The following is a 24,038-nucleotide window of genomic DNA, read 5'->3' as shown; positions in this document are numbered from 1 at the left end:
AGGGATGTGGGGAGGCAGAGAACTGCCTAGAAATGAGCCTGGGGTCTGAAACCCAGCATCCTCCTAGTGGCAAGGTGTATCCATCACCAAGGGCTCCCTGATGGGTCGTTGCTGGAGCTCATATTGTCAAGAGTGACCCTGAGATTGAGCAGGAGGCCCATCTGCATGGGTTTGCCCCTGGGCTATTGAACTTCAGCTCCTAGGTTCAAGCAACTACAGCAGCTTCACAGTCATCCTAATGCATGGCTGAATGCCAGCTGTGTGCCAGGTGATCATCTGCTCCCTTTGGCTTTGTCTCTACAGCAAATTGCTGACAGGTCTTGGTAATGGTCTTTCAAAAGCAGAGAAAGAGGAAATTGCATATGCAAAGTGGTTTTCCTTTTGTTGTTGGCTTTTTTTAAAACCCTCCCGGAGACTGAGCTTGCAGAACATGGCTTTGATTGCTGTGAAACTCTTTTCTGCTAGTGCTTTCCTCCCTCACTGGGCTGTGGTGGGGTGGAGATGAGGACAGGCTGTCTCTTCAGAACTTCCCATGGCACTGCCAGAGCAAGAGAGGGGCAGGGAATAAATGCCACATGCAGGCAGCTTTGAGTGAAGAAAGGACTTCTTTGTATGTGGAAATAAGCTATACTAACATGCATTTCTGAGTTCAGCTATCTGTGTAGATGTAGCCAAAGCAGGTCTGTGGTGTGGCTCTGATGCTTGAGGCTCTTCATTTCCGTCTTGATGCATCTAGTTTTTCAGGGCATCTTGGTTGGGTTTTCAGTTTGTTTTTTGTTTTCTTTTGAAACTCAGATGCAGCCACATCTGGTGTGTGATAGAGGAGAGTGACAGCAGTGGGTGGCATTGCCAGGCCCATGGGGGTGGCCAGGCCTGGAGCTGCAAGCTGGTGTTCTCACCTTATTAGAGATGTTGCTTTTTAAATTCAGGAATATACATAACTGTGTGGGTGGCTTATATTTCTTCTGAGAATTCAGGCAGACGTGCTCTTTCCTACACAAACTCATGTCTCTCTCAGACTCTCTCCATGCAGGGGAACAAAAGCACCCTTCTTTTTGTCTGTCACCCAATAGCCTCTTTTGTGCACACATGCATATACACACAACGCTTCTTACGGAGATTCTTTTTGCTCTTAGTGGTGTCTGTGCGAGGGGAGTAACACTGAGGCTTTTGACAGGGGTTGCAAATGCCAGGCAGTGTGAGACGCTGAAGAAGATACGCAGATCAACTGTGTCTTAAAGGAGCGTGCCGTGGTGCTCAGGCCTCCCTGGGGCTGGGGCTGGTGGGCAGGAGAGGCAGCCCAGCGCTGTGTCCCTCCCATCCTGACGCTGTATCCCCCCATCCCAGCACTGTGCAGGAGCTGAGAACAAACATGGGAGCACCCCAAAGGCAGCGCTGCCCGTGCCTGCAGCTGCTCGGAAATCGCCCCAGCAGCCACAGGGATGCAGTTGTCCCCCACTGAGCACTTATCCCTTGAAATTTGGAAAGTGCTCTTAGGCTAAGCCGAGCGAGGTGATGGAGAAGGTGCAGCGTCATGTTGTTCCCTCTCTAGCATGTAGCTCATGTTCAGATTCTAATTCAACCTGAAATCTTTTATGTGATGGCCATCAAAGGGGCTTAGGCAAGAGCTGCCCCTTCCCTCTCTCCTCAGCCCATCCAGGCTAGGTGAGGTGCTGGTTTTGCAGCTTGAACTGGGGGAAACTCTTCCTGGGGCATTTGCAGGAGGGGAGGAAGCAGGCATTCGGCAACGATTGAAAGAAACCACAGCAGCCTCTCATCCGTTGGGAACTTGTGCTGGAAAAGCTTTCTTGGAAGTAATGAGCGGTGGCTGTCTGTGGATACCAGGGTATGTCCCTCCCAGGGAGGCCACTAATAGTGTGTGGGCCAAAAGTGCTGCAAACTTGTGCAGGGGGGACAGGCTAGTAGTGCTTGTGTCCCATGCTCATGGCCTGAAAGGTCACGGAGTTGCTTTGAGACCCAAAAACCACTTTGACTGTAATGAAGAGAAGGAGACAGCTGTTCCCTGGACAAAATTTAGCTTTTCATTATCTAACTTCTGCAGCCTCTTTGGCAAAAACAGGGCTTTGTCAGCTTTCCATAAAGCAAAGAGGGAAGGCTGGCATGACGAGGGTAATGCAGCCTCTTAGCGGAGCAGTGCTCTGCTCCTCTGGCAGGTGTACAAAAGCTGTCCAAAACTGCTTTCATAGTAACAGAGCAAACTCTGCCTTTGAGTTGCTTTAATCCATTACTGAAATTTTACTGTCAGGACACCCATTAGATAGCTTGGAGTTGATGCCTTAGGAACAAAGCATAACCAGTTATTCTGCTTATCATACTCCAATACTGGTGCCCAGAAAATTAGAGCGATGATTTAAGAGTACACTGTGGGGCCGCTCTGGATTGCGAGTAGAAGCGCACAGTCTTTTTCAGCAAAATACTAGAGCTGGAGAACGAGGGCATGTCCCTCAGGAGCTCCGAGTTGAATGCTCTCTAGAGGATTTGCTGGCAAAGCATTGCCTGGGTCTTGCCTGACCGGGGGGAGCTAATGCAGAGCTTGCTTGAGCTTGCCATGTGCTGCAATCACAAGGTCCCCGATACCTTTTTCTATTGCTGGAAAGGAGGAAGAACAGAGGATACTTCTTTTCTTGGTGGCTGGCTGCTGGGTTTCTGCTGACGACTGTTACCTAAACTTTGCCATCCTCGCAGGCTTAGCAAGGGCTTCCTGCTGCTGCTTGCTTGATAGAAGGCTTTTGGGGTGTTGCATCTCCGCTTAACGTTCTCAAGCGAGCCTCTGCTGAACTGCCCCTTCCTCCCCTGGGGCGGGAGGCTTCTGAGCCTTGTCCTGTCCGCTTGCCTCGGGGCAGGCACCTTCAGCCCTTTCCTCCTCTCCTCCACCCTGTGTCAGCTCCGCTCCGGGTCAACGAAGCTGGCTCCCAGCGCTATCGCAGCTAAAGGCAAGATGTGCCTACTTGGAGACCACTATCAGCAGTTTTCTTGCACGTGGCTCTGCCAGCGTGGGAGGGTCAGAGGAAACGGAAGAGATGATGCCTATGTGACACGCAGAGGCGTGAGGTCGAGCCTGGGGGCTTCCCAGCCTGGAGGTGCTGGGCAGCCTGGGTCCAGCCCGGCCTCTGCCTCAGACAACCCGTCTCCCACCTGTGTTTGCACACGCAGCCCTGGTGCCTGGGGCACCTCCTTTGCACTTCAAGTCCTACGTGCCCCTGTGGAATAAGGGCAATACAGCAGGGAATGCTCTGTCCATGCCTAAGGGACAGCTTTGATATGGGGCAGGGAGGGGATTTTAGTGCAATTAACTGGATCACAGCCTTCCACTTGTCCCCTCTGGGTGCTGCTTGGCTCAGCCCAGAGCCTTTGTCCTGTCATGCAGCCTCTTGTCTGGTAGGCTTCCCTTCCGTGTAGTTATGGCTTGGCATTGCTCTTGGCCAGCGTGAACCTGTAAGAGCAGGACTGATGCCGTGGCATCCTGTGGGCTCTGCTGGAGCCTGTGCTCTGTAGCGATGTGGTAAATTAGAGCTGATGACAATCCTTAGAGACCCAATTGCTACTAGAAATCTTCTGGAGGAGAAGGGGAAATTGTTTCTGGAGCTGAGGGGGGGGGAAAAATCCACTTTATTAAAGAAGAAAATAAGGGGAGGAAGGTTTCAAAACGATGCGAGGGTTTAATTTGGCCAAGCTCTGAGTAAAGTTACAGCCTTCAGCTGCTCTGCAGGAAGCTGGGAAGCACCGAGCCTGCTCCAGGGAAGGCTGGGCATTGGGCATGTGAGAGCACCACATGGAGAGTGGGCCTTTGAGCTGTTCCTGTGCTTCATTAAAACTCATCAAAAACTGATCTCCTCCCATGAGCAACCTTGCATCCCTGGTTCATAGGAAGATCCTAAGCAGCTCTCCCTCCATGACTGCCAGCCTCAGTGGTGGGGTCAGTGACTCGAGGTGTGCATCGAAGGGTACATACAGGGAGAAGAGGCCTTTCCTGACTTGCATAAGTAAGAGGGAAAACGTAATTAATGCTGAGCCTGCCCAAACGCTATACTGCACGTAGCAGATCCTGTTAAGGAAGCTGCAGAGGCTGCAGCTCCCAATGAAAATGAGGATAGTCTTTGGCAAGTTTTAGGATCATGGGGTCATGGACCATGGGGTCCTCTTCCTCCTCTCGCTCGTCTTAGAGCTAAGGTCCCTCACGGGGTTCAAGTGCGTCCCCGGGGGCTGATGGCTGCAGGCCTGTTCAGGCAACTTGTGTCTTTTATTTGAATTTCAGATTAGTCAGGTCTTGGGAAATGAAATCAAGTTTGCTGTCCGGGAACCACTGGGACTCAGGTAAGGCCTCGCGCAGCCTCGGGGGGCCCCGGGGTGGCTGGGGTGTTGGGAGGCCTGCAGCCGTGCTGCCCTGCCAGCCCCTTTGCAGTCCCTTGGGGGCCGGGGGAGCCGCTTTCTCGTGCTGGAGACCAGTGGCCACTACGTCAGCGTGCGGGGAGGGTGGGTGAAGGCTAATAGCTGTGCAGACCACTGGGAGCGTTTGGCGTAGCACAGGGCGGGTGGGATCACCCCTAAGCTTATCCTAACTCCTTTCTCTTCCCTCCCACGCAGGCTCTGGCAGCTGGTTTCCGCCGTCATGTTTTCGGGGGTCGCCATCATGGTAAGCGACGGGGTTGGTGTCGGGCACGGCCAGTGGCTCTGAGCACGTGCAGCCTCTGTGCCAGGGCGCCGCTTTCGGCTACCCGAGGTGGCTCGTTTCCGTTGCGAGTCTCTGCCTCCCTCCCCAGGCCCTCGCTTTCCCGGACCAGCTCTACGATGCCGTCTTTGATGAGGAGCCGGTGAGCAGCAAGACGCCCGTCCGGCTCTACGGGGGAGCCCTGCTCAGTGAGTGCCTCGCGGGCGTACGGGCAGGAGGAGGCTGAACCTTGTCACCGGCGGGACAGCCGCCCCTGGAGAGCAGAAAATCTGCTGCCGTTAAAGAAATCACGCGTTTGTGGGACTTGCGGGGGCTCGGCCTCTGTGCGCGTGTGGCAGGGGGAGTAAATCTCTAGACCCCCGGGCAGCACCTTGGAGCAGCCCGGCAGGAGCAGGGCCGGGAGACGAGGCTGGCGCCGGGGCGCGGAGCCCGACCCGGAGAACCGTTCTCTAGGAAACGGGAGAATGGGGCGGGCGAGGGCGTCCTGCGCCGCGGTGCCCGGTGCGCGGGGCGCCTCCTGCCCTGCCGCGGGACGAGTGGGGGCCGAGGAGCGGGCAGGTGAGGGGTTCGCGGGGAGCCCAGGGCGGGGACAGCCCGGAAAGGAAAACGAGCCGGAGCGTTAAAGGCGGGCGGCTCGCTTCGCCCCGACGCCCGTGCCGCTGCGCTTCCTGGACGGCCATCCTCATCCCTCTGGGCGCGGGGTGCCGGAAACGGTGATGCCCGGCACCAAAGGGCGGGCGGGCAGGCAGCAGCGCCCGCGCCGGTTGCGATGCGCCGGCGCGGGCAGGCTGGCGGCAGGCTCCTTCCCGCAGCCTGCAGCAGCATCTCGCGGGGACGGCTGGAAGTGCAGCGGCCGCGGCGGCTGGGTGAGAGCGCAGGGCGCTCGTCGCGCCGCTTTTCTCCGCGTCCTCCTGCGGGAGGCCGGAGAGGCGCGCTGGGGCGCGGGCCTGCGGGCTGCCTGCCGCTCGCCGGGGTCCCTGCCGGGCCGCGGAGGCAGCCGAGCCCTGCGCTGTGCCCCACAGGTATCTCCCTCATCATGTGGAACGCCCTGTACACGGCCGAGAAGGTCATTATCCGCTGGACCCTGCTCACGGAGGCCTGCTACTTCGCCGTGCAGTTCCTGGGTGAGTAGCTGTAGCCGTGCTACAGAGGGAGCAAAGGGTTTGGCCGAGTCCCGTACCCTGTCGCTGGGGCGGACAGCTGGTGCGAGCACCGGGACTGATGCCAAATTGGTGCGAGCGCTGGGAAGCGGCTGGTGTCACTCCTGCCGCTGAAGCCTTGCTGTGACTCCCTAGGGTTTGGTGGAGGAAACTCGAGGCTTACGCTGGCCTGAGGAGTTGGGAGATGAGGCCCCGGGGGCGTCGCAGCGGGCTCAGCTGCCTCCTGCTTTTGCAGCAGGGCAGAAGCCAGCTGTGGCTGGCTGAGACACCAGTCACGCACCCTGGTCCCCGGGGTCCCGCTGCTGCGGTCCGGCCAGCGCCCGGCAGGGCTCCTCCGCTCGGCAGTCCTGGCAGAGCACCCACCCCACAGTTCGCCTCCCGCCCACCGTTCTCCCATGCCCTTCCGCACGGGACAGGCGGCAATTTGTGCTGCCCGCCAAAGGGAGCACCGGTGCAAGAGAAACACAGGCTTCTGCCAATATCTTCCTTTTCTTGCCCAAAACGTCCTGGGCTTTAGAGCCAGCTCAGGCCGCCTTGTGTAGCTGGCTGCTTATCTCTGGCTAAGGGGACCATTAGTCTTACCAAAACGGAGGCTAATGGTTTAGGTTCTTTCTAGGGGACTTGCCTTTCTGTTAGCCTAGTATTTTCTGTTTAACCATGAAGGGGGGTTTTGTGCATGTATGTGTCCATTGGCAATGCATTAACTGTACTGGAAGGTAGCTGGTTTAGGTATGGGATATGTGTTAGTAACAAAAAAAACAAGGCGTTCAGAAAATCAGCAGCCTGTGCAGAATAAGCACATCTTAAAGATGCTTCTACATTTGAAAAATGTATATCAGCACTGAAGTGGTTAACCCCCAAAGCAAAAATTTATGAACTGCAGATTTCCCAATTAACACCTGGGCAAGATGGAAACTCGCATCTGTTCGAGTTACTGTTTCAGGCTGGCTGCCTGAGTATAAAGTTGCTTTTAAAGATGTGGTTCTATAAATGCGAGCTTTGTGGACCATGGAGCTGTGGCTAATTTTAAGGCTGTAAAAATCAAGCTATTTAAGAGCCCCTTTCACAGTTTTGCTGAGTGTGGGACTGGTGGGTCTGCAGCGAAAGCTCTTGCATTTCACAAACCTCAGCAGGTCTCTCTAATGAGCTACGTTAGAGGGCAGTAGAAAACAGCTATGTACTACTTGGATTCCATTTATTTTTAATCACCAACCTCTGCCTTTTCTCCCTCCTTCTCCTCCAGTTACCACTGTCTCCCTGGTTGAGAGTAGCCGGATAGCCACAGGTGCCGTGCTCCTCCTGGTCAGCCGAGCTCTCTTCATCCTCATCAGCATTTATTATTATTACCAAGTTGGACGCCGTCCCAAGAAAGTCTAATGCCTGGGCTTTCTGTTAGGGGAAGGGTGGGGTGGGAGGGTTTGTGTCGGTAATTTTGCATTATAATTATAACTTTTTTTTTGTTAGTTCCTTTTTGTTCTAAAGTGGTTTCCTTCTTTTCCACTTACCGGCATGAATCAGCGTGTAACCTGGTGCTAGTGGTATTACCAGATGAAGTGTGAGGAGAGCTGTGTCATGCAGGTCCCCCCACCAGCCCTTCTGGAGGAAACAAGCAAACAGTGTGAGGAAGGCTCAGGGAGGTGTACAGGCCTGGCAGGCTCAGGGAAAAGAGCTGGTTTCCCAGGGGAAACCGGCTGATGGGATCACAGGCTCTGAAGCCTTTGTTCAAAGCACAAAATATGAACAGCACATCGAAACCAAATCCCTGAAGAGAAAGGGAGTTAAGGCAACCAGTGAAGGATTCGGCTACTCCCCTTGGTAAGTCTTGCACCTGCCTGTTAAGAGCATCCTCACATTTACAGCAAGTTCCTCTTTTAGCAAGTACAGTTCAGGTACCTGGGAGTTGGCTGGGGTTAGTTCTAGTTCAGTGCTGCATTTTGGAATCACAAACCGCTGTTCTGTCCTCGCTGCCAGAGGTGCCACCACCCCTGTGTTTATTTTTGCACTGGATGCTGTGCAGAGCTTGGCAGGAGATATGGCAAAAGAAGAGGAAGACTCCTTCCTTGTTCTCGTCACAGGGATAGCACTGGGAGCGCTGGAGCTTTTTTTTTTTTTTGTTTGTTTGTTTGTTTGTAATAGGAAAGAAGTGAAGGAAGTTATCGGGAAAACAGCCTGCTGAGCATGATGAAATCTCCTTGTTTGGGATGTTTCATGCAGTTACTAAGCTGGGCTCCTGTCCCCTTCACCCCATCATGTTTCCTACAAGAGCAGCTTCCCTGGTGATAGCAGTAGTGGTAGCTGTGATGTAGAGCACCTAATGTGTTAGCTAACTCAGGGGCTGTGTGTCTAACTTGCTGTGGCTAGCAATAGGGAGCAAGGTGTGAGCACCAGTGTGGGAGTGGCATGAAGCTTCTGGTGAGATGAGGCCCAGGTGTGGGAGACATGTTCTAGCTCAGCTAATGTACAGGCATTACACTTCCTTTGACTTGGGGGAGAAAGGACCAAAGTTTGACATTCTAGATATTTAAGATACTACTTAGCTGGGATGAAGAAGGGCAAGGAGGCAATTGTGCAAAGGCATTATTACCTTCTCCAGATCAATCATGACCCACCTAAACGTACATTAGTACGTGTTGGCCAGTTCCCGCAGTGCCTGTCGGAGTTGCTGGCATTGGTTTCCCCTTTTCCTAGCTCTTTCCATGCAGGTTTTTTTTCCTGTCTATAGTTGCAGGCTGTAGTCACGTTCTCTGTGGGACTAAACTCAGATGGCCTGTGTATAGGAGTTGGACCTCGTCAGTCATGCACTATCATTGGCTGGATCAAAGTGTGCCCAGGAGGAGACTGACTTCCCAATAATCCCAGTAGAATGATGGCTAGACAGAACTGCTTGAGTGAACAACAGACTTCAAGCAACTGATGACATTGGGATCTAGGGCTATTGTTACTTAGTATCTTAGACTAGTTAGTGGGTAGCTAGTGGGTACTGTATGTTTGTTAGTGCTCTTAGCATTTAGAAGAAGCTGCATAAATTTAGGACACTGTGCATTGCAGCTGTTGGTCATGCAGAAATGTATGTCAGGTGGGAATATTGACCATACTTGAACCAAGAAGTATTGCAATTGTAACTTTTTTAAATTAATTTTTTGTTTGTTTGTTTTGTTTTTAAGAACTGAATCTGGTGCAGAGGCAACATTCAACAGCAGGCTAAATTCTAGAGCCACCTCACACATGCCTATCAAGCTGCTTTCAGCGTGTCCAAAGTATGACAGAGCGCAACTAATATTAATCTTTAAGATGGGCCTACCTGTTTCGGTGGAAGACTCAGGCTCTAGGAGGGGAACTTAATTATTCTCTGAGAGTCAGGAAATGGTCAAGTGCAGCCTAGAGATGAGCACAAACCAAAGCAACCTGTGCTGCATGGGGAGCTGGAAGGTGGCAGGCTGTGGTGCTTGCTTACGTTGCACCAGATGCATGGGCAGCTGCAATGGCACAGTTGTGCACAGCTTCAATGCAGCGCTTCAGCTGTAGTTGTTGGTATAGGTAAGTGATGCTTGAGTCTTTTTTTTTGGGGGAGGGGTTGTCAGGCAAATGTGTTCACAGATTGTTAAGTGGTGTTGGACTCAGGGCGGTGGTGGGAGGGGCAGAGAGGAAACTGTTTCTGAGGAAAGCTTAAACTGACCATTGCAAAGGTAGGCTTGTAGAGAAAGGAAATGGAGGGTCATCTTAAGGATGCCCTTTTTTCCATCCTAGGACCTTATTATTTATGCCGTGACTTTGAATCTGTAGGTGGCTGACTGATTAGGTACCCTTAAAGTGCTTCTCAGGAGGTGAGAGACACATGTTATCACACTGCGGGAGAACACTTCTCTGAAGCCTCATTGACAGCAAAATCGGGGGGGGGGGGTGTTGTTAAAGGTGAAGCAAGAGGCGCAGGGTGGGGTAAGAGTTTAAGTCGTTCTAAAGGAGTTTTCAAGCAAGTGAGGTCAGATTCCTCTTTGGTCCCCTGCTTAGCAGCTGTCTCTGCAAAACAGTCAGCCACCTCTAGCTGATGCTACTGCTAGTTTTGTCATCTGATGTCTTCTGTTCCAACACAGAACAGAGCCTGGGGGTGGTCTCCAAGAGATTTGATGCTAGTCAGGGCTTAGCCGCAAAAGTGGAGAGATGAAGTTTGCTTGTTTTTCCTGCTTGTTGCTGCAGCTTGCAGGAGTGTTTAACAGCTTAACAGTTTAACAGCTTAATAGGAGTGTTTTTTTATAAACTGTGTAGAAATGGAGTGGGGCTGATAGGTCCAGGACCATCTCTTACAAAGAAGGAAGGGGCAAATGCCTTGCCTGGCAACTGCTACAGGAAGGTTTTGGTCCCTGGCATTGTCCCTCTCCTCCAGCAGTACCTCACTGATGAAACAAGGCCCAGGCAGCCGGAGGAGGTGGATTCGTAGCAGGTGAGGGTGGGGAGGGTGTTCTCAAGCTGCTTGAGGCTGGAGCTGAGGCAGAGTACCTGCAGCATTGCCAGAAACCAGCTGTGGGTCTGTCTTCACTTGGCCATGGATGGGGAAGGTTTCTAAGGATGGAAGGGTTGGGAACACAGCTGCAGGTGGTAGCTGAGCATATAAATTGGGATCAAAAGCCTGAGGCATCTCTTCAGGCTCAGGTACTGATCTGCTGTGAGAAAAATCCCTTCATCTCCATAGGTCTCAGTTTCCTCATCTCTTAAACTGTGGGGAAGATCATGGACTGCTGTCCTCTCCCGTGGGAGGCAATTTTGCAAAGAATTACCTACTTGCATTTATGGAAAGCCACATTTCCCCAAAAGGCTGTGCTCCAAACAGGCACAGGCCAGGACTGAGGTTGACCCCTTTTCTCTGCAGTAGGCTGACCCGAACCCTTGCATTTGTAGAGCCCTCGCCTTTGAGGGTGAAGCAAGCTGCTCAGTCACATAACCCTCGACATAGCCTTATTTAGCCTTATTTAGGCCTATATACCAATATCTGACAAACTGGAGCTGGTGACAAAAGAGAGGCTCTAGCTGTCCTAAGGTAGCCTCTGGTCTCGTGTTTTTTTACTTGAGGGGTGGTTGGGGAGGGGGGAGGGTGGAAATGACAATACACTTCAGTTTATACCTCATTTTAGCTGCTGTACCTGAGTTTCTTCTTCCTCCTCTGGTAAGAAAGTGACTGTACTTAAACACCAAACAAATAGTGAAAATTAAAGCCATTTCACTTCACTGTCACAATATCTTTCTTTTATTTTTTATTTTCTTAAGAAACGCACACAAAAAAAACGTGCAGAGAGTGCTTCAGACTTGTGTTCTGGCTTATATTACCAAAAAAAAATTCCTTTCATTATAAAAAAGCATTACAGTAGGGAGTACAGGATAAATTAGCTCCACTATCTAATAAAAAGAACATTTACAGTTTTTTAAAATAGATTTCAAACATTTTTTTCACACGCAGCCCTTTTCCCAGGCATTTGTGACAGTCATTTGAGCCTTAAATAACAGCTAGGAGGCAGGGGTGCAGCGAGGGGCTTTTGGCTTACAGCCACAGACTGCTCTCTAATAATTACATCCAAGGTGCATGGGCTGCAGTCACAGTGCTACATGCAGCAAAGGAACTGACAGCACGGCAGCTCCCTCTGGTCCCCGGCCTGCCCAGAGCTCTCCAGCAAGCAGTGACTTTAGCCTGAGCCTCTGACTCAAAAGAACATGCCAGAGCTGTTAAATACAAAAATACAGTTGCTTCTCCTGCCTACTGTTCTGAAAAGAGAAAAACACAGAATTGTCTACTGAACAACAGAGGGGGTGGCCACATAACTACTGGACAAAACTAAATTTACATGCCTTGCCATACCCCAGGAGTCCACCTTCTGGGCTTGCTTATTCATTAAAATCCCTTAGGGGAAATTTTTTCTGCCTGTTACCTAGTTCCACAGGACCTCTCCAACTTCCACTTATCTTTACAGCTCTCTCCATTTCTTGTTTAAAATGTGTTGCCTGGCCTTTGCTTTGGTTTCAAGCCGTGTTCCCAGTGGTATGCTAGCCAACTGCAGAGAGGATTTGAAGTCTTCATCCAGAAAAAGAGCATTGAGGGATCATACAAGGTAAGAGAGAGAGAGAGAGAAGAAAAAAAGAAAAAAAAGCACAATGGCCAGAATAACAGAAGAACAAGGGAGCTGTTGAAGATACAGGGTGAAATGGAGCCATTAGGGGGGAAAGGAAAAGTAAAGGAGCTAAAAACAGACAAAACAGTATAGAACTGGGAAAGCCAAAGAGAAATAAGCATGCAGAGATCCTATTTCAGTCTAGCCTATTTATCACTTAGTACTCTGACTGCCCTGGTCAGCGCCCCCAGCTCTGATAGTTATTTCCCCAGTGCCACTGGGTGGGGAAAAGGGCTTTTTTGTCTTCAACCCAGCCACCCTGAAGAAAACGGGGCTTTCTCCCTCCAAGCCCTGACCAGAGGCGCCAGAACTTTTCACAAGAGACTGAGGGTAAAAGGAAAAAAAATGGAGACAAGGGGAGGGGGAAAGGATGGCAGTTCTGCTCCTCTTGCTCACCTCCATCCAAATTAACACCTGTGGTCATGGTTTTCTTCCTCCCCTGGCAGTTGCTCTCCCAGAGCAGTCACTGACACCAGCTCCTGAGGCAGACCCAGAACAGATGAGATGTCCTTCTGCTGGAGTCTGGCTCCAGTGCAGTGGCCCATTCCCTGTAAGACTAGTAGATGCAACAGATTTTTTTTCCTCTCTTAAGAGCAGCACTTGGCCAGCAAAACTGTTTTCCTTCATTAAACAACAGAGCAGAATTTAATGCTAAAATGCATCATTAAAAATGGGTCCAGAGGGAACCTGTTCAGAAAAGCTTTCCACAAGGTTTAATGCAATATCTGAGGCCACTCAACAGTCCTGGCCTCAAATTCCAGCGCTGGAATATGCTGACTGCAGTTTTGGGGTGCGGCTGCTCTACTTGTCTGGGCCCCTTCACCTACCGATGAACAAATTGTTCTCAAACAAAGCTTTGAAAAGCTCTCCTTCCTGTTCCTTAGTATCTTGATTTGCCAGCCTGGACATTTAGCCAGGATCCTGGCTAAGACTAATCCTTAGTCTTTTTGCTGGCTTCCTTCCTTCCTCATAGTAGGTTCACTCATCTGCACAGTGTCCTTGGGAAAGCTCAGAGGCCACAGAGCCAGTGCTGTCAAGGAACAGCCAAAGTCCCTGCTGCTGCCAAGCTGGGGCTGGAGGTTACTGCTCCCATCTCTGCACTGCTGCCTCCTCCACCCTCTCCTTCATTACCAGTGGTCACAGCTCCCAGAGGGGCCAGTTTAACCCTATATAAAAGTGCTCCGTAGTTGGAGGCTGTAAAAAGACCTAAGCTAAACGAGGAAACTGCAGCCCCTTCTGCCCTCCCCCAGGCAAAATGAGTTTGGGGTCAGGGATTGAGCAGATGAACAATTAACACAGAGGGCGTTGAGGCTTCCAGATGAGAGAAACTGATGCCCTGCTAGGGTCGATTGCCACCACCAGAGAAGCAGCTCGAGCGGTTTGGCTGCACACTAAGTGCGCTTAGACCCTACCTGGGGGGCCTCAGTTCCATCTTAATTTGTGACCAAAGTCCAGTCCCAGGCATGTTTCTCAAGTTCATTTCTAAATGAGTAAGTGGGTGACATGTTAGTTAAATGTCAAACTGTCTCAAGGGAGGGAGGAAGTCCCAGCTAACAGGTGGACTAGAACAGTTGACTTGATGTTTTTGTCAGGGGCCTGAAGGGAAACTCTCTGAGCAGAAATGATGCCACAGAACAGTTTAAGGCAAACAGCATGGGGGCTGGTGACAAATCTCAGCACTTCCATCCCAGCATCATGCCTGGATCGCCCCTTAGGGCAGAAAAGCATGTAGGAATCCACTGCAAATCTTTAAGCCAGCAGAGCACCACAAATGTTTTTTTTTTTCAACGATGAGGTGAAAGGCAAAAGCTGAGAAGATTTAAACGCTATTTCCTCCACTTCTCAGGAGGGCAGCAGCATCAACTACTCTTGACTAGACCCATTATTTTCCCCAGGGGAATGGGAACACAGCAGGGAACCACTTGTTCTCCTTTTTCACAACAGTGAACAGTACATCTAAGCAAAAACAGAAAGGTATGCACCAAACTATTGACCATCAGCCAGCCTGTCTTAAAGGAGTCCTATTTCTAAGTGGGACCCCTCTGCCCCTTGGGGCTCCAGAGAAAAGCCAGCCTTGCTGAAGTGTTTGACTTCTCCGGGAAGTCAGCTTCCGCTGATGAATGTATTTCTATTTTGTGGCTGGGAATTCATACTTAAAGCCAGAATCGCACAAACAACAACTGCCTATTTCTTAGATGATCTACCACTACCACTTGTTTCAAACCCACCTGGGCAAGTCATACGCATTGGCCAACATACTGCCTTACCCAGCCCCTGTGTTGCTGTTCTTCAGTCCTTTGCGGCCTTTGCGGTCTAAAATGGTATAAAAACGTGAATGGTAGGCAGGGCCTTGCTCTGATATGCAGAAGAGGAAGCTGTGGGTCTTCCTCCCGCTCCCCCCGGCAGGCTCCTTCAGTCTCTAGTGCAATCGACTGCGCTTGGCTACTTCTCCACGGCTGTTGCAGGCAGCTCTGGGCAAGGGTCCGGTGTACAGTGTAGTGCACATCACCTCAAAGTTCCAGCCCCTGAAGTACAATCCTTTTGGTCATTCATATATTACAACCCTCTTTTTTTTTTTTTCCTCCTTTTTTCCCTCTACCCCATTTTGTTAAAAAAAATAAAGTTTTTGGGTGTTTTCGGGTTTTGTTTCTTTTGATTTTCCTCCTTCTGAGCACGTGGGGTCAATGTGGTTGTTCACAGGCTGCTGCCTACTGGATCCCTCGGAAGAGGCACATGGCAAAGATCATGGCGAAAAGCTGGGAAGGGGGAGAAAAAAACAAAACAGAGAACCACAAGAGTCAGTCGCATCTTCCAGAAGAAGGGCAAAGCTCCCCGCAGCCTTCGGGTTACCATCGCCCTCCCTCCTGACAGCAGTCTGACACTGTTGGGTGGGGGGGGCTCTTCCCACCACTGAGAGGAGGCTGTAGGAAAACTGCTTCTCCTTTTGAAGGCTGTGCCTTTCCCTCCTTCCCCCTGAGCTGTCTGTGGCTACAGCAGCCACCTGGCTTCACTGCTAAACTGCTGGCTCCTCAGCGTACATCACCAAAGAGCCAGGTAATGCTGGATGACAGAGATGCACAGACACGCTCTTGGACCACTGCAGTTTCAGGCTCTTAAACAGAGGCTTTTAAAGCAAAACACCGTTTGAACATGTTAACCAAGCAACGCATCAGTCAGCTTGTCGGGATACTCCTAGGGTGAGGACAGTAATCCCATCAGGCCCTAGGGCAGGTGGTGGGGTCCCAGGAGCCTCCGTGGCCAGCGTGGTACAGCCATGAGCTCTGTGCTGGGCTGACACGAGGCGGCACTGCAGGCTTGCAGCACAGGTTCCTTCTCTGCCTTTTATGCCAAGGGACTAAGCACCCCACTCCCTCTAGGCAATCAAAACCACGAGTTAATAACTTGCTCACGCTTTGGCAGGAATGGCTTTCCCTGCAAAGGGAGAGTGCATGCCTGTTTGCCTCACTGCTGGCCATCTACTGACGCTGCATTTTTTTTTTTTTTTTAAATCACACAGCAGTACCTCAATGGCCAAAACGCCGATGGCAAGGGCTCCTGCAAGGTACACGTAGGTCTCAAAGGAGTTCAGGATCACAGTGTAACAGCCCTAAGAAGGATGAAACGTGGTGAGACACACCTGAGTAGCACTTCATATTGTCCTCTCAGCAGAGCCCTCCTTTGTACATGAGGTGCGCTCAGATCCAGTCACCAAAAGCCCAGTTCCCACCCCCAAAGCACTCAGCAAGGGAGACCGAGAACCATCTGACAGTGCCGGTGAGGGATGTTTGGCTGCAGAGAGATGGGAGTAGCTGGCACACACAGCCCCTCACTAACCACAAAGAATTTGCAGGACAGAGAGGAGCAGCATGGGAGAGAGACTCACTCTGCAATGGGGAGAGAATAAGCACAGAAGAAAGGCCCATCAAAGGCAGACAACAGGCAATCAAGGCTGGCTAGGGAGGAGGGCTATTTATTGAAACCCAAGAGAGGAGACTTCTGAAGGCTATCTCAATCATACCAGCAGCTATTTCCCATCCCAGGACCCTCTCTCTCTTCCTTCCTCCATAGGAGCATGGATCAACACCTGCTGACCTTCTGGATATAGGAGAATTAATTTCATGAAGAACCTAGAGCCATGCACTATAGGAATCCCTCCATTTATGCAGGACAGCTACCATCATTCTTAATGTTATTTATCATTGTTCATACAATTAACAGTAAGCAGATCCTCTGCAAAGTTTCGGGTTGTGTCTGGAAATCACCAGCATACCCCGGTCTGAGCTGTCCCAGCCTAAAATTCCAACCTATCAACAAATTTCTCCTAAGAGATCATATTAAAAGAAACAAGTAGCTTCAAGTCTGTTCAGTGCAAAATGTATTTCTCCTCCCTGCCGAGCATATCCTTCACACGTACACATCTAATCCCATCCATACAGCTGGGATGTTTCAGTCACCTGATTTTTAACTTCCTCTCAAAAAGAAAATGTCCTGAATGCACAGAGCTGTAGCAAAGACCGCACAACTGTTATGTGCTGGTGTCCATGTGAGACCCTGCCCACTGGGTCACCAGAAACTCTGCAAGGAGCCAGAGTCAGGCAAGCATGCCTGTGAGTCACAGACTGTGGACAGAGTGTGCAGGCACAGGCCTGCAGGCACTTGACAGCTTCATTCTTTTGGATGCAACGCAGGGAGTGACAGTGCCTTTCTCAACAAAAAAAATCACCCCTATCTTGACACATGACAGGACAACAGCTTTTTCTACTACAAGGGAGTGAGGAGAGGATACAGGGTAGCCATTAGCCTATTTCTGTATCCTCTCCTCTCCAAGGCCTGTATTACAGTGACTCTGCCTAACATCTGCTCTGTCTCCCTCCAGAGACACTTCCTCCCGCATGAGCGCAAAATACCATCCCAAGGCATCAGCTCTCTAGAGACCTCAAAGACAATCTCTGTCCCGAGAAGCATGAATACGTTCTGCTGTCCTGAGTCCTGTCAGTGAGGCAGACGGGACCTGGGCAGTTTTACACACTGCTGCATATGTTCAGCCTGGACTAGACGCTGTAGCTACAGCACTGCAGTGAAGCCTGTTGGGGCAGTAACTGAATTGTTACAGCCACCCTCTTGTTAAGAAAAGGCCACGCAGCAGCAGCTCTGTTGTTGTTATGTTTCCAGCCCAATTTTGAGGACAAAGTGTCCAGTCCAGCAATAAAATGCCTGGGTGTTTGCTAGAACTCCAACGTTAACCAAACTTAGTCCGCACAAATGTGGACAGCACTGCCCTACCAGCATGGCTTCCCAGGAGCCTGACTGCTCCAGGAAACCTTGAATTCAGTCAACAGCTGTTTGGGAGTCTCCCATTTTACAAAAACATCTCACTGTGTGCTTGGTGACATCTGCTGTGCACATTGTTTCCTCTACGCTACAGTCAAAAGAGGTCACAGAAAACCTGCCCTTTCCACAGAACCAGTAGGTTGCAGCATCACCACCTCAGGAAAGCCCCAGTTTAGTACCTGCTTTAACCCTGTTTCTCAAGATGCATGTCTCCTTCCCTCCCTGCTGTTTGTCATCTCTCTCCTTCTCTCCCTCCTCCCCGTCTACTCATGGCAATCAGATGTGGCAGAAGCAATACTGTGCTTTCTGCTACGATCTCTCATCCAGAGTGCCTTTGCCAACATTTTCCAGCTGCCAGACTAGGAAAGAGCTCGCAGGCTGTTTCTAAAATCTTCTACTTTATTTCACAGTCTGCTGTCAAGTGCTGAAAAGAGGACCATTGCTGAGTTTGGAGAGATAAGAAGGCTTGCAAATACAGTCAGCACAGAGTTGGAATGGCTTGTTAATGCTAAGACGAACACAGAACTTTGCTAGGAAGTTTCTGAAACTTCAGGTCTTGGGGAAAATGTAAGAGAATACTACTGGTAATATCAGTGTCAATGATATTATACTAAATTGCCTTACTTAAGTCTAGTATTGGGAAGAACTGCTAAGTTGAGAGATCTGGCAAAGGAAATGCCATTTTTCTATTGCAATCAGCGTAAGGGCAGAGAAATACAACTTTCCAACACTTCTCTTCCTTGGGAAACAGACCTGGTTTTCCGTGATTGTTTAATCCTTGATGTTTTGGTTGCATATGTTGCTGACAATACGTTTTCAGGAACTAGATTGGAACCCCTAACGCAGCCCCTAAGCGCCAGCTCCGTTCCATCTCCACTGACCTGCGCTGGCTTGGCAATTGACTTCTCGGGGCAGCGTCAACCTTCAGAAATACAGTAATACTTGACATAATCTCCTACCTCACCTGTCAGTCCCTTAAGGGAATCTTCATATTTCTGTTGATATAACACAACATAGACCTAGCAGTCCACACAATGAAAGGGCGTTTTCAAAATCAGACCTATGCCATCACTTCAAAAGCTGTCAGCATAAGCATAATCAGGATCTGAGATATAGCCAGAATGGCATGACCTGCCAGCCTGCCCCACTAGCTCCCCACAATCGCCCCAGCCATGTCTGTGCCTGCCATGAAATTCCCTTCCAGTTTTCGGCTTCTCTTACCTGCCGATTCTGAAATCTCTCCACCCCTCTGAGGCAGTCTTCCTTGTTCACAAACATCCCCTCCCGTGTCTGGAGCTGTCGCTGGCAACAAGCCTCTGGTGTCGCTTCTTCCAAAGGTGAGTGTGGGTCATGAGAGAGAGTTTCGAAATCTTCTGGTCCATTCACTCCACAGCAGGCGAACTAGGGAAAGGTATGAAAGGAGGCAGACAGTTTACACTTTGACCTGAAAGGAGACACCAGAAGTCTTTCAAAGCCCTATTTCTCAGGGATCAAAACTTTGGTCGAAACAAAGATAAAACAACTGTTGCCCCCAAAAAGGTAGGTTGTGCATGTACCTTGGAGCTTTTTTTCACCAAAGCCTTTATAAAAAGTCCCACTGTTCCCATGTCATAGTGAAAAGTCTAAAGGTACCATTGGGAATCTATGTAGGACTTTGGAGCACATCAGAACAACTTAATTGTGATCACCCAGCAAGTCCGTAAAAGAGCCAGCAATACAACCCAGGCTCCCTACTGCCCATTCTTCCCATAGCTAATGGTCAGGACTGTTGCTGCTCAAAGGCACTGCTAGGTGATTCAAGAAAGGTACCTTTTTAGGATTCACGTCATGTCCCTTTTAAGGATTCAAGTCATACCCTGACTCTGTCTCCTTTCAGTCAGCAAAAGGAAATGACTTTATTAAAATCCTGAATCAGTATGAAGGGCAGCAATCATTTTTTTTCCTTTTAAGATTAAAATTGACTTTTCATCAGCAGAGACTGACATCCTACTCTTCACCACCAAACAGATACAACATGGGCTGTGCAGACCACAAAGTTCACATGTGTAAAGACACATACACACATGTACACACAATTTCTTGCAGTAGGTGGGAAGTAAAAGCTTCTAGTATACAAGAATTTAAATTGCAGTGACACAGCCAATCTTTTACCCAACCTCATTAGGACTGAAATAACGTCAAATTTAATGGCAAATATTTCTGTGTTAACAATATCCCATTAGGCATACTCTCAATTAATCTGCTGTCTAACAACTAATTTCACAAGGGCTGCTAAAAAGCCATGGGCTACCCCACCAGTTTTGGCCTTTGATCACTGCATAGAGTTTTGAAGTAGACTCCAAGGTGGTTGAGCAGTGGTTGATCCATGGCCCATCAAGCTAGCTCTGCCAGTCCTCACAAGTTGTTTCAGAAGATGGTGCTTAAATTATTTTAGTAAAACTAGTAAGATTCTGGTTCTTCACTTACAGACAGCTCCATGGCTTTCGGTGCCAGTGTTTTAAGGCTGAGGGCAGAGAGCCAGTCAGGTCAAATGCCTCAGGCTAGGGTCTCTGAGTGTCTCTTTCACCTACCAATGGCAGGTCACTCTGAGAAAGGCTCTCTGCCAGCCAAATTCTCATTTCATTACTACCACCACCACAAACCCTGACGCTGTGTTTGACCAGTGGGATGGGTAAGCAGGGTGGGTTGAGGGTGTGGGACTGAGCACAGTGACAGTGCCAGTTGACCCAGGAAAAGCAGGGGACTGGCCTGGCTCCACTTACTGTGATCATAACAGAGTTCCAGGTGGAAGAGAAGACGTCCGTGTCATTGTTCCTCAGATAATGTTTCTTCAGCTCCTTGGTGAAGAACTCCCTGGTCAGCTGAAATGCAGAGACAGGTGGAAATGGAAACTGTTATTGCCACGGCCTCTTTTCTAAGCACCCCTCAGATCTCTCTTTGTGAATGTTTCTTTGTTTTATTGTTGGTCTTTTTTCAAATCTAAAAGGAGAAACATGGGAAAAGCCACCGGCTGAATCATAACTATATCCAAGGTGAACAACTGTAATCATTAAAAATAAGAGGTTGAATTTTATCTATATTTGTAAGCTAATATTTAAAGTTTATATCTGTATATCTATATATATACACACACATATATTCAGGGCTATTTGAAAGTGCTTCATAAATTGAAAAAGGTCTAAAAGGGATTTTAGAAAGATCATCAAATCCACACCTATATAGCAGCTTAACTTACTGTGCTTCATAAGGTCCACAATCAAGACATGATTTTCCCCTTACTTTTCATTTTAAACCAGTTAATTTTCTGCTAACACTGGAGTACTGCTCTGAATTTATTTCCATGTGTGAGAAAGTAGAATCAGGCCCTAATACTGAACTTTCGAGGGATGAAAAGGAATTAAAAAAAGAAAAGTAACAAATGTGAAATGTTCAAGTCAACTTACAAATCATAAAAAAGACCGTTTCCCTGACAATGCTTTAGATTATCTAAACAAACCCACACACAAGAAAAAAAAAATCCTCTTTACATTTCCAATGTTTAGATAACTTAAACATTTTTTTCCCAGACTCAACAATAAAAACAAATGAAACTTCATCTACTCCTGTTTACAGTAAAATAGAAAAATCGTACCAACAGTTCTGCTCAGAGTCTCCTCAAAAAGTCAGACACCTTGAAATTACATTTGCCTAGCATCACTCTCTAGAGGAACAATATAGAAACTTAATAGTCTTGTTAAACTGAATAGCCTGACTCAATCTTCGTGGCCTTTCTATCACTTCAAAATGAAAACTTCAGGGGATCCCCTTTTCAGGTTCCCGCTGCTCTTGACTTGTGTGGTCCCTTCTCTAAAATATCTTTGTTGTGATTTGCGACCCACACAGGCAGAATTTCTGTGCCAGCACAAAGCCTCAGTGAAGGTACTAGTGCTCAGCTGCATACAGCATTGCTCTAGTATTGCATATTTGCAAGGATCAGGACTTGAGCTGCCTGAGAAAGGCCTCTTCTTTTTTTGTTGTTGATACAGCGTTGTTGATCCATAAACCACTAACATATGCTGTGAAGAGCTGGCTTCAGATTCTTGATATGCAGCGTGAAATACTGCACAAAGCAGGGGCACATACATGTACATATATGTATCAGATGCATGGGTGGGCACAAAAGTACAAAATCAACTGTTTCTGTTGTAACGTTATCACAGCATTTAAGGAAAACTGAGAAAGCTGTGTAATTCCTTAAAAGAACCAGAATACTACTTACCATTAACTTTTACAAATACAAGCTAAGATAAAATTTAATGACTTAACAGCGGGTAAAACTTTTTCACAAAGACTTGTATGACTTGGGTAACTAAATCTCATTACCTTTTAATGAGATAGCCTGCTAAGTTCCTAAATCACTTTTACAAGACACAGACTAACTCATTTTTTTGCTTTTGAATATTAAAATATCAGAAGATGAGAGAAGACAGGCATTTTCCTCTGGGAATTTGGTGCACTAGGGGAAGGCTAGCTTAGAAGATGCAGAAACATATCCTCAGTGTCCTCCTTTCCTTCCTTTTCTTTGCATACTTTACCGACCAAGCATCCTACCCTACAGAGACAGCAGCACAGTCTTTTTTTGATGCTTGCTTATTTCTGAAGCGTAGACTTTGAAACTGATATTACAGTTGGTAATAATCCCAACCGGCTGCCTTTGGCTGGGTCTGAAACAAAAGAGTCATTTGAATATAAAGTGAAATCTTTATTTTGACAGCAGCAATCCCAGAGGAAATTGTTCAGGGTTTGTGTGTGATTTTTATGAGACTTGGCCTAAAAGAAAGCCTAGTGCTAGAAGGGTAAGTTTGCCAGGAAAATAACTGATTCCACTTTGCTGCTGTTAAACTGGAGTTTGTCCTGAGCATCTGAAGTTCAGAACAATGTTAAAAACCGATAAGTAGAATCTTTTTTCTTCTTTAAAAAAATAATCAACTAGCAAAGGGGGATAAATTCAATAAGACAATTCTAGTCACAGGCCGATGGCCCCCTCTAGCTGAAGCTAATAACAGTATGGATGTGACTTCGTGCATTACACTTCTGACACACAGTTCTGGTAACAGTTATATCAGGCACAGTCACGAAGAACAGATAGCCTTTTAGTTGTATTCTTCTCCTAGCTGTCTTGAGGAGGAGTCTCCAATACAAAAGAGGTGTGTGCAAGCATACACATCAACAAATGAAGTGGGGGTGACTTGTTACATTGATTTAAAAAATAGCTTGGGTGGGATTACTGCAGCCAGATGAAGGGGCTTATGAAACAGGGTATTTCCATACGACAGGGGTGAGCCAGCACTGGCAAGGAAGCTCACAGTTTTCTCAACACAGCACAGTGTCCAAACATAACGCTGTGCAGGAAGTGGGCTTTCATAACGCATCCTTGGAAGACAGGGCACACTTCCATCCTTCTGCACCTGCCTGCAGCACGCTAACGTTTCTGACACAGTACTATATCTGTACTGTAGATACAGCACCAGTCCTGTATTTCTCTCTTCCATAGCGCTTTCCATCCAAGACTCCAACTGCTCAGGCTAGAAACGCAACGTGCACACTGCTTAGTTTTTGCCTTACGTCTAAGGAAACAGAGGTATCAAGAACCAAAGCGACTTCATCGGAACTGGGAATAAAAACCTAAACATCCTGACTCGGTCCAGTGCCGTGTCACTGCACTGCTCCGTCCCTGCCATTCCGCTTTATTGTTCACTAAGGCAATTCACCGCGTCTCTCAGACGCATACACACATACTGTCATTCAAGCAGAAATACGTTTTGAAGAGAAGTTCCCTCACCAACATAGAGTCTATGTAGGGTCATTAATTTCATCACACACACAAAAAAGGTCAGCTATTGCTCCAGGGTTTCTCCCATCCAGACCTCTGAAAGGCATCAGAAAGAACAATTCCTGCATGCAAGTCAAATTGCTCTTCCATGGGCTCTCATGATGCCTTGCTCTGCTGTTCATGGAAGACATTATTTTACAGGGGTGACATAACCAGTGTTTAGAAGAAAAGAGCTCTCTGCTTCCAAAAGCTTCCTTTATAAAAAATGAAAAACTAGTACTCCCAAATTTGATTAACAACAGACTTCCTCTTCCAAATCTACTTTAAAACAATTCCTCAGGAGTCCAGCTGGACTTGCAGCCGCTGCTCACCACTGCTAATGTGACAAGCTGCCACTTTCACTCACCACCACCTCATACACCCTCTACTTTCACTGACTCTCCCTCTCATGTCAAATCTCAGCAGAAAACATCTCTTTTCTCCCTTATTTGCATCTCTTGATTTCTTTTTCTCCCTCAGCTCTTAATAACTTCAGTCTGTTGAGTGTCTGGGGAGTCAGCTTGCATGCAAAACACCACACATGAGAATGCTGCCCTGAACATCATGGGGAAAGCAAGCAGCTGGAGTGTACCCTTCTCTTCTATCTCATTTTATACACCACTAATGAGGCTATAGCCATACGGACTGGTGCAATTACCATTTACCACAAGTGTGAAAGTAACCTTGTTTCTCAGAGAAAAGCACAACTGAATCTGACCTGAAGTAGCTAGTTTGAAGACTTCCTCCTGAAGAGGAGGTCATCAAAAGATCACCCCTGTCCTCCCAGACATTCTGTCCAGCCACCTAGCCTCAGGCTAACCCACAGATGACAACAAAATTAGCTACAAACA

General features: G+C 48.5%; 2 protein-coding genes across 17 annotated transcripts in view; one reads left to right on the top strand and one right to left on the bottom strand.

The window, feature by feature from the left end:
- Window positions 1–11,079, top strand: part of TP53I11 (tumor protein p53 inducible protein 11) — a 34,016-nt gene extending 22,937 nt beyond the window's left edge. Inside the window, exons 5-9 of one of the 3 annotated variants that reach the window (XM_068945586.1) lie at window positions 4,277–4,335; window positions 4,606–4,654; window positions 4,782–4,878; window positions 5,713–5,814; window positions 7,094–11,079. In XM_068945586.1, coding sequence (XP_068801687.1) covers window positions 4,277–4,335; window positions 4,606–4,654; window positions 4,782–4,878; window positions 5,713–5,814; window positions 7,094–7,227 — 441 coding nt within the window. In that variant the 3' untranslated portion in view covers window positions 7,228–11,079. The remainder of the gene's footprint in view (window positions 1–4,276; window positions 4,336–4,605; window positions 4,655–4,781; window positions 4,879–5,712; window positions 5,815–7,093) is intronic. The other 2 variants (XM_068945589.1, XM_068945588.1) reach the window with 2 other exon arrangements.
- TSPAN18 (tetraspanin 18) overlaps window positions 11,061–24,038 on the bottom strand; it is a 132,735-nt gene continuing 119,757 nt past the window's right edge. For all 14 annotated transcript variants that reach the window (XM_068945572.1, XM_068945576.1, XM_068945579.1 and 11 more), the window contains 4 exons: window positions 20,099–20,197; window positions 18,558–18,737; window positions 15,529–15,612; window positions 11,061–14,761 (listed from right to left, as the gene is read on the bottom strand). In XM_068945572.1, coding sequence (XP_068801673.1) covers window positions 14,714–14,761; window positions 15,529–15,612; window positions 18,558–18,737; window positions 20,099–20,197 — 411 coding nt within the window. In that variant the 3' untranslated portion in view covers window positions 11,061–14,713. The remainder of the gene's footprint in view (window positions 14,762–15,528; window positions 15,613–18,557; window positions 18,738–20,098; window positions 20,198–24,038) is intronic.

Source organism: Struthio camelus, chromosome 5 (assembly GCF_040807025.1).
Source record: "Struthio camelus isolate bStrCam1 chromosome 5, bStrCam1.hap1, whole genome shotgun sequence".
In the NCBI taxonomy this organism is placed as follows: Eukaryota; Metazoa; Chordata; class Aves; order Struthioniformes; family Struthionidae; genus Struthio; species Struthio camelus.
The sequence above is the reverse complement of the archived record's forward strand: the minus strand, read 5'-3'. Positions and strand labels throughout refer to the sequence as shown.